We start from the raw sequence: 15,374 nt of genomic DNA, 5'->3' as shown, positions 1-15,374 counted from the left end.
AAAGTCCAAGTTCTAGCAGATGTTGAGTATTCCAGGTTGCTTGTACTTACTTTTCTTCTACTGTCCTTGGATAATGCATGCTTTAGAAGAGATACCTCCAATACAAAGACGGCAACGGCAACTTCGTGACATTTCGGAGTTCCACGGCGTGACAAAATGGTCACAAGCACCTCCATAGTATAATTTGAAATAGCAACTTATAATTTGTAGATTTTGAAAGAAATATTAACATTAAATCCCAATACAAAGAAGCAACATATCCAATGTTCTCCCTTTGCGCATGCATCAGGGTACACTTATTTATTCAAAATAGAGGCGAGGAAAGATGAAAAGTAAAGTTGACATTTAAAAATAAGGTGAACTTGGATTATTTGCTAAATTAGGAGACAAAAAAATTATAGCTGAGTCGTCTGGAAAAGATAGTAATCACAACAAATCACTTTAGAGCAACTTTTATTTACTATAAGGGGCCTCGACAATAAGCTATGATGAATAAATGGAAGATTTCTAATCTTAAAATATGGTAATTCACTTTTTTTACTAAATAATAATATTCTTTATATTAAAACACCTCTTTTTTAAAAATTTGTTATTGAATTTTTTGCTAACATTTTGAGATTGACAATAGTAAATAATTTCGGTCACATTTAATAATGTCACATAAAATACTCTTTGTGCCACTCCTGGAAGCTTTTTGGTCACTTGAATTAAGCAATCGACAGATAAGTTGAGTTAAAATAAAATAAAGTAGTACAATCCAAAACGACTCTACATTCACAGGGGGAGCGAACCGAACGAAAATGCACGAACGGGTTCGGAATTCAAGGTCAAAGAATGGTGACGAATTCCAGAAATGCATTCATACTTCCGCGTTTTACCCCTTAACGAGGCCGAAACGCGGTAGACTGGGTATACGGAAATTCAGGGGTGATAACAATAACAAAACAGGTGTGGGAAGCAAGTGGGGCAGTTGTCCCCTATAGGTAACCACTTCTCCCCCCCCTCCCACGTTGCTGAGAAGTAAAGAGTTTTGTTGTTAAAAATCTTGACTGTTTTAGGAGAGGTAACTATCAAAAATATTGATAATTTAAATTCTACTTTTAAGTTATTACTTGGTGAACAGTCGAAATAGGCAGGTAATTTGCTTTCGGATTTGACGATCCGGTAAACTGTCAACAACAATCAGTCAACAATTAAACAACAGTCTGTCAAAAGGTAAACAACAAACTGTAAAATGTCGGACAACAAGGTGAATGAGATGCCGTATTTTACCAATTGTTTTTAGTCAATCGACTAAGACATCAACATGACGGATGAAAATTTGTATGAATTCTTACATTTATCGATTTTTTCCCCTTTTTGTCACTTGTTGTTGAAATTGGTAGAGAGAATAAGTGTCAATCTTATACAAAACTCGGGTATTCGTTTAATGCAACAAATGCATGGATATTTTTTGACTTGTTTTCCCCGATTCAAGTTTTATTAAACACCTAAGACGAAGAAAGGGGGGGGGGGTGACCACCTTTTTTTTTTTTCTTTTTTTTTGCATCCATAAACTTAAGGTTTTATAATTTATTATATTTTACTTTTTTATGACACTTCTTTGATTAATGAATGACTAAAGTAATCTAGTTAAAACTGAACAAGCTGCCGCCACCAAACTTTTGTAATATATTCTTATTAAGAAGTATTGCTTTGTTGTTATTAAATGATATGGATTCAATATAAACCAATGGTGAAAGTAAGATGTCCTAATGTTAATTATATTTACTTAATATTATAAAATATCTGTGTTTTACGATTTAATTTATCTTGCAATTATTCCACTAATAAAATGTTACTAATTGCAATTAAATGACTAAGAAAAAGCATATATGATACTGTAAACTATTATCCGCAGTTAAAGATTTTGTATAAAAAAATTCTAAATCTATTGGCTTATTTCATTCTAAGAGTATTCAGATATTATTATTATTATTTCAAATATTCTATTTAATACCACATAGATAAGCATATCTTGTTAAAATAATAATTATTTAAAAAATGTTGATAGAATATCCTCATTTCCACACAATAAAAACAATTTTTTTTAATGGTAAAAAAATAAATAAATAATAGTAATAAAATACTTATTTTTTAAAAACATTCAAGCTCACAATAATGCTAAGAAAAAGTTTTGAAAAATAACTCCCCACATTTAAAAGATGAATACAGGCAAGTTCGAGTTTAAAAATAGATTCCCGGTTTGTTTTTTAATGCATGCACTTCAAAATAATAATGCCATAAATCCACGTTTCTCCATTTAAAAATGCTTTTAGTTACCTTTTACGTAAAACGCAATACAAAATCCAAAACATAAAATGCTAATTATTTTTAAAAAGAATACAAAGAGCTTTTATTTATTTATTTATTTCCGCCTATGCAAATTTTATCAAAGATCTGTCTAGACACGTCATTAGTGTGCCAAGCCGAGAAAGTCGTCAATAATTCCCGTTGCTGCTTGGAGAGTTCTAACTTTCCGAATTCTTGAGTACAGCAAATTCCGAAAAAATTTATTCTTGGAGACGAATAAATATTGTGCAGCGCTTAAGCAGATGACTACATTAAAAAATCATTTTTTCTTTTGCTAAATTATGATTTTTTTGAAAAAATTAAATGCTTTTAATGTTCGAACAGATTTTTTTTAATAAAACCGTCAGAATTTTATTTCTTAGTCTATTTTTTTAAGAAGTTACAGTGATTTTTATATCTGTATTTACATGCGTTTTAATGCAGTTTTACGTTTCCAATTTTCCCTCCCTTAATAAGAAAGGCATAGATTTTGTTTTGTACAACTTTCATTTTTCTTTACGTATTTTGAATAATTTTTTTTAACAGCGCTCTTTTCATTTTTTTTTTAGAATAGAATTTGTATTTTTGAGGAATGCATGTCTTATTTATATAATAGCCTTATCAGGACCTTTTTTTCATCACCCCTTGCCTATATATAAATAACATTTGTCATTCTATAGAATGCCTAGGTATAACATACAATGCCTGGGGCAAGTATGTAATAATTCTCACATTTCATACCTGCCTAGAAACGTCCGGCATTATATATATATATATATAACGCCGGCACATATATAATAACGTATTATATATATATATATATATATATATATATATATATATATATATATATATAGTCTTATTTCTAAGCTTTATAAAAATTAGTTTAGATTCTGCTGTTGTACCTAAAACAGAGTTTATGTATAAATAAAATAATGGAAGATTAATGGATGAACAGTTTGTTGTCAAGAATTGATCTTGAGTTTCTGCGTATTAAAGAATATTAATCTCATAAAGCTTTTTGTAATGTTTTTAAGATAGTTGATGGGAGAACTGAGCGGTTGTTGAGTATAGGTTGTTTTTGAATTTTTGGGCAGGGGAGATTATGTCCTGTAAATTGTTGAGTCAAGATATATTTACATGTAGACAAAGTTTTTCACTTAACCCATCAAGTATTTTATCAGAACCTAAAATATGCGCATTAATAGGTGTTGGAGATGAAGAAAGTCGTTATCAATCAGTGCCTAATATCACACTTTGAGCTTCACAATTTTATTTATATTTTTGTTTAAAGAGAATAATTAAAACTTTACATTTTTTCTGCCTAAATTGTTGGTGTTGAATATGAGGAAGAAAGTCGTTTCTCATCAGTTCCTGATCAGTCCTGATCTTCCTCGTTAAATTAACAAAAATTTTACTTAAATTTTTGTTTAAAGGGAATAATTATGACATTACATTTTGTTCGATATCTATCTTATCAATATTCTAATCTCATAATCTCAAAAATGCAATCTACCTCTGAATGATATATTTGCTATAAAATTAAATTTGTGGAGGGTGATAATTCACAAGTACAAAAATTCCAAGATTTCAGGAAATTAAAAATCCGCAATCTTCGCTATTTCTAAATCACAATCATTCTCGATTAATCTTCATTTCTTTTATCTGCATCTTTTTTTAGAACTAAGCATAATTTTGTCTGGTTAACAAAAGTTGGCTGTGGAAGATGTCTTGTATCGAAAGGTTTAAAAGAAAGCATGTATTTAAAATTTTCTCTTTTCCTTTATTGAGATACAAACAAAATTTGGAAACAGAGTTTTATAATTTTAATTCGAGAATTTTTATTATCTTTTTATTGATAAAAAGAAAAATATAGCACCAAATATAATATGATCTTTTTTGCAAACTTTGTAATATAAATTAGCGACTCATCTTTGTTTCTTAAATATAAAATGCACTTTGAATCGTATTAAAGTAACCAGACATTCTGAAAATCCTCAGACAGTATTTATTTTGAACTCTTTATTTTGTATTAATTTCCCAAAATAGAATTAAATGTCCTAGCTTCCATCGTTTTGGTTTGTCAGCATATAGTTGATATGAAAAGCAATAAATTTTATTTAATTAACAAGAAAATAATTATTTGAATAATTCCTTTTTAAACTTTTGATATGCTTAAGACACAGTAGATTTTAGATTTAGTACAATAGGAACATCCGGAAGAAAAATTTATAAACGTAATAAAAAAATTTCTTTTATGCCTGTTTGTCACTTAATGCTTTTTTAAAAGCATTTATTTTTATATTTCTAAATTTTTTACTTATTAATTATGTCATATTTTGGATTTTTTTTTCTATACACACCTGTATATATCCAGCATCCTGTTTTAAGAGAACTTCCGAGAGAAATTTATAGAAATAATCACCAAGTTTTTAAAATAGATATATGCATTCAAATCATCATGTTTTTTTTTTTTGTTGTTGTTGTTGTTTTTAGTTGATGAAAAGTAACGATCCCTTGTACAAAAAGCAATTTCTACCTTCCAAAATTTTGTTTAAAGAAGCTTTAAAAAGGGTCAATTATATTTTAAATCTTGCGGATGACGGAGTATTAGTATTGAAAATGATAAGTCAAACTTACTTGGTGATTGTGTCTCTGTATTACCTCCAGAAACAGAGTGGGCCTGTCTTGCATCGGTTTGGTAAATATCTGGAGCAAGTATCCGTTATCGTCATAATCCACCAAAATGCTCAGTTTTTGCAGCTGGAATAGTGAAATCCATTAAGATTGTGTAGAGAAACTTGAATAATTTATTATCAATAATTTTCATTTTAATGTATCTAAACACCTTTCTATTACAATCGATTACAGTGTATTTAGAAAACTTCATGTTAAAATGCATCCTAAGCGATACAATGTAATATTTCAAACAGAAGTATCTTACGAAGTTACAACAGTTATACCTTGATTATGAAACAGAAAAGAAAGTAGGTAAATTATGTCTCTACCTAACTCCGGTTCATTGAAAATTACATATTCTGTAGGCAACTATTTACTCTCAGAATGTTTGATTCAAATGGATTAATTTTTAAAAAATTCTGCTCTAATAAAATAAATATTTAACAGAATTTTTGATATAGATTTACACGTTTTTAATACAGATTTACAGTTGTGTCTTGTGAAATTGTTATTAAGTATGGTTTCCTCTTTCGTTTTAATGTAAAAAAAAGTTATATATTGTTTATGAAATAATAAAAAACTAGAAGAAATGATATATCTACCTAACTCTGGTGCTTTGAAAATCCTTACATATTTTGCTGGTAACTATTTACTTTCAAAATGCTTGTTTTAAATGGATTAATTTAAGAAAATCTGCACTAATAAAAAAATATTTAACAAAACTGTTAATATAGATTTACATGTTTTAAATATAAATTTATAGATGTGTCTTACGAAGATATCATCAAGCATTGTTTACCCTTTCTTTTTAATGTAAAACAACGGCTATACATTTTTTATGAAGCAGAAAGAACAGGTAGATGAAATGTTGCCTCTACTTAACTCCGGAGCATTGAAAACCGGTAAATATTTTGATGGTAAACATTTGCAATGAAAATGCTTGTTTTAAGCTGATTACTTTTTTTTTTTAATTCAGCGCTAATGAAATTAATATTTAACAAAATCTTTAGTATAAATTTACACTTCAGGTGGTGATTAGAATTAAAGTATCTCAATTCAGAATATCACAGAAAAAAATTAGTGATCAAAAGAAGTCGGATAAAAGCAAGGAGGAAAAAAAAAAGATAATATACGATGCTGACAAGATCGAAAAATGTACTATAAATAGAGTGGCCCATTGTTTAAATATAATTTAATCCTTTTATAACATTCATTCAATCGCAATGATGATATTTATTAATTATGATTTATAAATGGTTTCGAAGTACAATGCATGCAAGTCATTTTCATTAACACTCCAATCACAATTTAGGGAATATAAGACAGAGGCTTGTGTTGTTAGAACTTGAGCTTTTTCCAGATATTCTTTATTTCTTTATTTATACACGCCAGTGATTATTAACATGGAATTATAAATATTTTATCGCCCCAATGGATTTATTACCTTTGTCAAGGACATAACAAGAATAAGTCTCAATTATTATCTCATTATTCCGCTCCGTAATAAAGTTCTTGAAAATATAAGATTTCACGATATGAAAACTGAGCGGTTACTGGCTTTCAAAATGGATGCATGGCCCATCTCTTTTCAGATTCGCAGAGTCTTTGGCGTCCGTCCATTTTTCTGACAATTTGTGGGAAATTCCGGAAGACGTTTGGCATAAAAGACAGGTGAGAATGGTGTCACAATAGGTAGGATGGGAGATATGAGGCGATGTCCGCAAGGCAACTATCCATGGGAACAGGGCTCCCCCCCCCATTTTATCTCTAACCTCTCGTCTCACTGCTACAATAATGACCTTATTCTGCATGCAACGAAATTTGGGGTTCTAAAACTGCTAGCACTACGGGGAAATTACGAAGGGCGAGTATTTGGGCTGGAAACTTTTTGTATGAAATGACCTTGAGTGCAAATGGCGAAAATACTGGTATTCAATCTGACAATCTGACAACCCCAAAAGGAAAGGCTTGCTATGATTTTTTTTTTAATTTCTTCTTAGACCATTTTCTGTCGTCTTTTTTACGATTGCATTTTCCTGTCACTTTTATTTTCATTGCCGGTTTTGTTTTGCATTTTAAACCAGACTACCTGCTGAATTAGTAAAAGATATCATCAGAAAGACATTCTGCATCCATTTCAACAATATTAGTGCTATTCCTTGAAAAATTAAGTGCCGATAACACTAAATATGATAACAGATGTTAGTTTGTACAAATCGGTATACGTATCTTGGTTGAATTTTTTTTTTTTTTTTGTAATTTTTAGCACTTGTAACGAAGTTAGTTGCTGCTGATTGTTGTAATAATAAATTGTACTGTTGTACTGATAAACAATATAAATCATTTATATTATTTTCTCTTATTTTATGTCTTAATAATATTTTTCACATTATATCAATATTTTTCTTTACTCGGTTATATGATTTTACTTAGGAATAAACTGATTTTCATCTTTAGCATTTTTAACTTAAATATTTACATCTAATTTCAAAGAAAAAAAATCTATAAAACTATTTGCATACTTTTTACACGTAGGAAGAAATCTCTTTTTGTTGGCTGGATATCCTATATTTTACAGAGTTAAAATCGTTTATTATTTGCATTTGAAGTTAAATTTTTTTTTTAAAAATGTATAGTTAGATACATTTTTACTCAAACACCTCTCTGCTTGTTAATTCTTTCGGAATTAGAAAGAGTTAACAAAAAGAAAGATGTTAACTTTTAAGAAATTTATACAAAGATATTAACCTTGTTACACACAAATATATATATCAAAATGAAAACATTATTTTTACACTAAAAAGCAATCTTTAACATAACTTAAAATTTTGCCAAAACTTTTTTGTTATATATTTTAATGGGTGATACCACAGTGCTTAGTGCCACAATGCTTTCTCGTTTTCTAATACATAAATAATAATGTTATAAAATGTTTCTAATCATATTAATCAAAATTTTACCATCTAATATAAAATTTTAAAATTTTTCTATCAAATCTAACAATTAGAATTTAAATAAATAACAGAAAATAGAATAAAGAGTTATAGCAATAGATAGTTAAAAAAATTTTTTAAATTAAGGATTTATTTATTCTTTTTCAAATGTATCAAAATTTTAGTCTCAATCATTCTTTAGTGTGAAGTATTTTAAAAGTCTTTTTATGTGTGCTTAGTATAAAGTCTGCTTAGAAAAATTTCTACCAATTTCCGATAACTTGCATTTATCTATGCAGGGACGTTAAACAGCTGTAGTTAGTTGCTAATACTAGACTTTTTTTAAAATGTAATACGTTTGTCAACAATTAAGTCTGTCCACCATCAATGTTGGTTAATCATATTAACTAAGCGTCAGAAGAAGAAAAAAAAAAAAAAAAAAAAAAGGGGGGGGGGGAAGGAAAATATGCACTTTTGTTTGCCATGCTGGATGTTTTTTTACTGCATCAAAAGCAAGAATGCATTTTCAAGCCTTGAAAAATATATCCATTCTTTATAAAGATAATATTATAAATCGACGAAGAGGACACAACTGATTTTTCGGAATTTACATGGGCCGAATTACATGTTTAAGACCATCTCTGTTATAGCGCTCAGTTGATAGCAACCAAATTAAAGCACTAATAACAAATAATCAATTGTTAAAAACCCTAGAAATCTGGAATGCCATTATTTTTGAGCATTTGGCACGAATTGGAATCGATAGTCGCCTTGGTGGTTGAATCCCATACAAACTAAGAAAAAACTTTAAATGAGCGCTGTTTCCAAATGTAACTCCAAACACAACGAAGATTATGGGTGAGGGGAAATAGATAGTCTACGACAGTGGTTGGCAAACACATTAGTCTATAAAGCCATTTATCAACAATTCAACGACTTTTGAGAGCCATATTTTTTATACTTATATTATTATACTCTCATGCTGGCCTTATATAGGTATGTCGAATAAAACTTTATATTATACTTAATACCATACTATTTATTGATAAAATAAAATTGTAAGATATCCAAAAACATAAATCATGATAATGATGACCAAACACTAATATGAACAATGGGCAGATTTTCCTGACAAATAAGACAGGTCGGAGGGCCATTTGAGTTTCAAATAAACGCGAAAGTCTTAGTCTATTCAACTTGAAATTCACATTAGATTTCATCTTCCTCTTTTTTTTTTTTTTTTTTTTTTTTTTTTTTTTTTTTTTAGTAGCCATGTTGTTACTGTTTGTTTCAGTATTCTGAGACGACCCCTTTTCGGCGATTCTATCTCATTAAGGAGAGAGACGCGGAAGGATGAGTGCATTGCCGGAATTTTTCGTCATTCTTTGATCTTGATTTTCGCCCTATTAGACACTTCTTCATTCATTTTTTAACGCGTATTTGAGTATCGTATCGTTTCTGACCGTATCATTTTAATTCAATCCGCGAGTAATCCGAATTTATCTTATTGTTAAATGCAAACTTCTACTCTTTTCATCTTTGTCGCTTCTGCACCCACTGATAAGCTATGCCTCCCCCGTCTGAGGGACGGCAGCCAAAAACCACATAAGAAATACTCGAAACTCTACAAAATGGAATGGCACAGCAAATTGCCAACATGCCTTGGTATATCCGAAACAAAAAAGTTTTTGAAAGACCTAAAGTTAACTTCAATAGAAGAATTCTTTAAAAAATTAGCCGCCAAATATTATCAAAAACTGGGCAATAACAACAACGAGGCGATACGAGAAATCCCAGTCTATGATTCAAAAAGTAATAGAAACAGAAGAAGACCCAGGACGCTCCTCCACTAAACTGACAGACCCCCGCACCTCGTCAACATGTTCGTTCCCCGCTAATGGCCAATGCATTTATCAGGACTTAATATTTCACTTCCGAGTAAATTCGAACAGATCTTTCCAGGCTGGGTTTTTTTCCCCTCTTTTTTCTTTCTTTCCTGTATTTTACTAATTTTTGTTGTTCTGTTAACATAATAAAAATAATTGCTTCTATTTACGACTCCAGTAATCTTTAACCGTCAATAAAATTCCAATTTATGCTCAATATATATTGTCTGGTACTCATTTCAGCCGAACGGAAGATGAAAGGAGCACCGAGCCTAGGAGCTTCTAAAGAACTATCCATATCATTGGCATTAGCTCCTTTCATCTTTCCTCTCACCCCTATTTTGACGAATTAAACCCATCCTAACGCATGCGCAAAAGCGTGGAGGGTTTCAGAATCCGTTGTCAAACAATACAAGAAGGAAGGAATGATTGATGATTCCTGCACGTGATTTACGAACCCACTATCCCTTGCATTCACCAGTTCACAACAAGCCACAATTGAATGGAACGCTCCCTCACCTCGTGGATAAACTGCGTGCTAATCACCTGAAGTGGAGGAACCTCGATCATAAAACGAGTTCGTCACAATGAGGTTGGGATGCCAACGAAAGCTGATAACAATGTTATTCTTGTCGGTACAGTTGTACCGAAATTAGTACTAAGGTCCTTTTATTAATATATCAGTAAAAATAGGCTGTTCTGTGGAAGAGCCACACTCAAGATGCCAAAAAGACACATTTAGCTCGTGAGCCATGATTTGCCGACCACTGGTCTATGATAAAATTGACTGAAAATGTCCATAGAATTACTTGAGACAAATGAAATTAGCCACACCAAAAATCCATGTCCATTCCTAGAAAATTTTTATGCGTTGCTGATAGGAGTGGGAAAGCATTTTCTATTATGAGCTACTGCCCAAAATCTAGCACCTAATTCTATTAAAAACTGTACTATGCTGGGCAACTTGAAGAAAGCCAATGAACATAAGTATCCAGAATTGGCTAATCATAAAAAGATATATATATATATATATTTCATCAGGGCCACATTTGATTTTGGCCAATTACTGAGTATTGCTTGAGTTTAATTGTGGTGTTTTATCTATAAACTTCTGACTTGGCACTTTCGGACAACCATCTGCTCCATGGTCGCCATGTAATATGCACAGTGTTCTATCGGATAATAGCGCTATCAAAAGTGGGGCTTTGCCGGCACAATAAAGGCACAATGAAATGAATCTTTTCACCTCAAATATCCTTGAATTAGAATTATAGATGTCTCTCATAAGAAAAGGAATTAATGACAAGACAAAATGTATAAATGACGAACTCAAAACAGCGATAAAACAATGTTGAATGGAGTGTCAATAAAAAATATGTCCCAAGAACCACTACTCTGAGAGTTAGATTTAAGAAAAGTTACATACAGTCGTTGATTGACCCTCGAGATATCGGCTATTGATGCAGGCAGTTTAGGTGAAAAAACTCGTATAATGAAAATTCAGGTTTGGATGGGTTTGTTGTTTATTAAAAAAGACGTGAAAATTTGAATAATCTTTGGATAGCCTGACACAGACGAAATGTGGTACCGTCTCACTTTTTATGGTATGCAGATTGCAATGGGTTTGATCCTGCGGATATGTGTTTTATTATATGTGATTTTCATCAGACAAAATGGTTTTATTGATTGCTAAGATCTATTCCTGAAATAAATTTCCATGTTTAAGGAACCTGAAAAACATTTAATTTTTTCCCGTTAAATTTATAAAAAAAAATTGTGCAATAAAAATAATGTAAGTTCAGTTGATATTATTTATTTTAAGATTTACTGTTTTTACCTTATTATTATTATTATTATTATTAGTTTTCAAGAGGATGGCATCATGATCCCGAGAGTATGGTGGTTGATCCGAGACACGGTTGATTGAATAATCGCATTAAATAGCGTGTAAAACTAACAATGTACTATGTATTCATTAAGTAATATTTAAAAGTTATTTGTACCTTTAATGCACTGTTTGTCGAGTGGGTAAAAGATTGTAAAACTAAACAATCCCTTATATAAATTTTATGCTTTATATAATGTCGATAAAATAAGAAGGCGTTAAAGTAAATAAATAAATAAAGTGTATCGTAAGGTGGAGTGATTTTCCCAATCTCTTTTACATGAGTAGTATATTTACAGCCTTTTCCCTTTCTTCTAAAGTAAAATAAATAATCTACTTTTTCTTGTTCGATGTGCTACCTAACACTGGGGCCTTCACTCGTTGGTATCTTTATCTTTATTGATACACCATTTCTCTCAAGCTAATTACTAAGGGCAATGGCAGATTTCCAAATAGGCAGCTGCCTAGGACTGTGTAAATGGGAGAAGCAGCGAAGAATGTTGATTAAAAAGAAAATATTAGCCAAACATATAAATAAATAACTCTGTAAAAAATGTAAATTCATTGAATTATAAACTCATGTGATAGCATTATTAACTTTTAATAAAGCATGATTGGGGAAGTTCTAATATTTTTCCATATATACAATTAGTTATTACAGCATTTCTAAACATCGAGGTACTGCTACAATAATATTTTCTGCAAATATGGATGCCATGAAGTCATGAGTCATGGTTAATGAATAGAAACAATAAAAACGTGCATTTTCACAAAAATAAAGATTTAAAATGATTAATAATTCAATTAAATAAAGATCTAGAATAAATATAATTAATTAAAAATGTGTCAAAATTAAATTTAACGGGACAATAGTTGTTAACTAAAATTATTAACACGTTAAAAAAACTCAATATGTTAACTTTATAGGACTGCAAATGAATAAAATTTTCCACTGACTACGTTTAATTCTTTCTAATTTGGCGCTAGTCTAGCGCGCGAAACACAACAAGCGTAGATACCTATTTCTAACACTATACCGCCATCTATCGGCTAAAGTAGATATACGGTCATTGTTTATTAAATCTAAATGAAAATTTATTAAACTATACAGCAGATGTATTATAATTTGATACTGGAAAATCTTTCTGATCAACATAGAATTTCAAATACCAGTATTTAATTATCCGAATGGATTCCATTCATAATTGCTCAAAGTTCGAATACTGACTCAGAAAGCGAAATAAAATTTGTTATGAGCTAACAGTGAAATGAAACCTTCATTGAAACTAGATCTGATGGTATTATATCCACCATCTATCGGTTAAAGTTGATAAATTGTAGTTGTTCAAAGAAAAACAATGAACACTGCAGAATAAAAATCAAATGATTTAACATAAACTTCCTTTATGATAAAATTTTTCATACTCTAAAAATATTAGCATCTAATTGAAAAATAATGCAAAATGATTAACAATTAATACCAAATTATATTCATTTATTTCTCAACTTTGAACGAAGAAACAAATATGAGCAAGATCAGAGCAATATTTTTTTCAAATCAGAGCAATATTTTTTTTCCTGATGTTGCTGCTGCCATCTGGTGTATTAATAACATTTTAAAATAATAAATTGACATCTTAAGTTTCGTATAATAAGCAATCAAATGGCGTTTTAATTATCTGCTTGAGAATATATTTCATTAAAAATGAAATATGTTCTATGAAATATATTACTTGATTGAGATATGGAATTATACGCAACATATTACTTGACTGAGAATTTTTATTCCACTCATTATTATTAGTTTTCGCTGTTTAAAATAAATATGACTTACCTGATTCATATCTTCGGTTATTTTTACTTTAGAACTTTTCAGCTTTTCCTTAAGGGTTGTGTAGTAAGTGTCTGGTATGGTCAAAAATTCCATTCCACGAGCTCGGAGATTTGTTATCTGAAATTAAATTTAAAAAAAAAAAATTCTATAAGTTAATATTTTTTACTTTAATATTTAAATACTAGAATATGATATTAAATTTATATTTTTCAAAAAAATTCCTACATAATACTTTTGTCTCCGTAATGCATATCCATTGCTGTTATTTGATTCTGAATAGCATTGTGCAAATTATAGAACTGAAAATGACGTGACATCACATTTCCTAATGACATGTGCAGTTGCATTTTCATGTGACCATGACGAAAAGGTAGCTCTCTTAAGATGCACAAAATCATACTGTTTTGTATGAATAAAATCATAAAGTTAAATAAAATTCTTAAAAAAATCATAAAATTGCACAATTGAAAATATTTTTATGATTTAATTTAGTAGTGTGACAACTATTGCTAATAGCAAGAAATTAGCACCCCCCCCAAAAAAATGTTGCTTTTTGAACCTAAAAATGTTTTATAATTGTTTGCAATTTTATGTAATTTTATTGTTTATTTTCAATTTTGACATCTTTTTATGAGGAAATAACTGACGTTCTTTGAAATATGCAGCATCAGTTAATCTTTAAAACCATAGAATTAACTAAAATAGGAATAAAAAATATGACAATCATTAAAGAAAATTATAATTTATAATATTATGACAAAAAGCCATTTTATTTTGATCTTTAAATCATTCATTGTTGTTTCCCTTCAAAATAAATAATTAGGTAAACTATCAAAAATTTAAAATTCTCCAAAAGTTTTAATTTATAAATAATTACCGGAAAAGTTTTGAAACAATCCAATTTTTTTCCATATCGTACTATTTAAATGAAACTAAAAATATATTTCGTTATACAAAAATTTTAAATTCAAATAGTCATTTAAAAACCTTAAGAAAACCATTGCACCTTTTACCAAATAGAGTTATTAATAGTAAGTCACTAGAATAGGAATAATTATTTATACCGCTTTTATGATGTCTTTTGTGTTCAAGGCAATGTGCTGGATTCCAGGTCCACCGTAATAATCAACATATTCCTAAGAAAGAGAAATTGATAATATCAATATAGTCTATCCAACAGCCACATAATTTGCTGTCATCAATATCGTTTCGATAATATATAATTACGAAATAATAATAATAATAAAGACATATCCAATTAAATGAAATGAATTGTGAATGAAAACCTTTAAATATAAATCGATCTTGCATTTACACAAACTATACAGGGGCTCAAAACTGATCGTTACAATTAATTGAGCGAATGCGAAAAGTGAAAGAAACACGATTTCACACAGGAAGGTAAGTGCGTACTCATAACATAGTAGAGCGCAAAGTGGGCCCAAAATTTCTATTCGCGTGTTATACTGTCTGATAATTTCCAGCAGTTGTCATTCAACAAGTTAATTACACAGCAATACGCAGCTAATACAGATGAAACAGCAACACGGTTAAGAATGACACCTCAACCACCTCATACCGTAGCATAAAACGTTCGCAGGAAAACATTCACAGCATTGCAAAAGCGTATCATTTGGATGAGTTAAAATTTTTAGGGCACCTACTGTATCCTGATAATGCGGAAAAGAAAGAGATTTGATCTTGAAAAGGACCTTGCTTGTACCAATTTCCAGACTTCACCCTCCGAGAATAAATTGATCTTTAGCATGAAGCTTGCGATCGTACTTTCCTTTATGAGAGTGTGTGTGAATGTTAAGCGAAAGGAG

General features: G+C 30.1%; 1 protein-coding gene across 1 annotated transcript in view; it reads right to left on the bottom strand.

The window, feature by feature from the left end:
* LOC129968694 (4-hydroxyphenylpyruvate dioxygenase-like) overlaps nucleotides 1-15,374 on the bottom strand; it is a 32,759-nt gene that overhangs the window by 2,772 nt on the left and 14,613 nt on the right. Inside the window, exons 10-12 of the mRNA XM_056082854.1 lie at nucleotides 14,613-14,684; nucleotides 13,549-13,665; nucleotides 4,972-5,094 (exon numbers count right to left, since the gene is read on the bottom strand). Of these exons, the coding sequence (XP_055938829.1) occupies nucleotides 4,972-5,094; nucleotides 13,549-13,665; nucleotides 14,613-14,684 (312 nt within the window). The remainder of the gene's footprint in view (nucleotides 1-4,971; nucleotides 5,095-13,548; nucleotides 13,666-14,612; nucleotides 14,685-15,374) is intronic.

This window comes from Argiope bruennichi, chromosome 5, assembly GCF_947563725.1.
Source record: "Argiope bruennichi chromosome 5, qqArgBrue1.1, whole genome shotgun sequence".
In the NCBI taxonomy this organism is placed as follows: domain Eukaryota; kingdom Metazoa; phylum Arthropoda; class Arachnida; order Araneae; family Araneidae; genus Argiope; species Argiope bruennichi.
The sequence above is the reverse complement of the archived record's forward strand: the minus strand, read 5'-3'. Positions and strand labels throughout refer to the sequence as shown.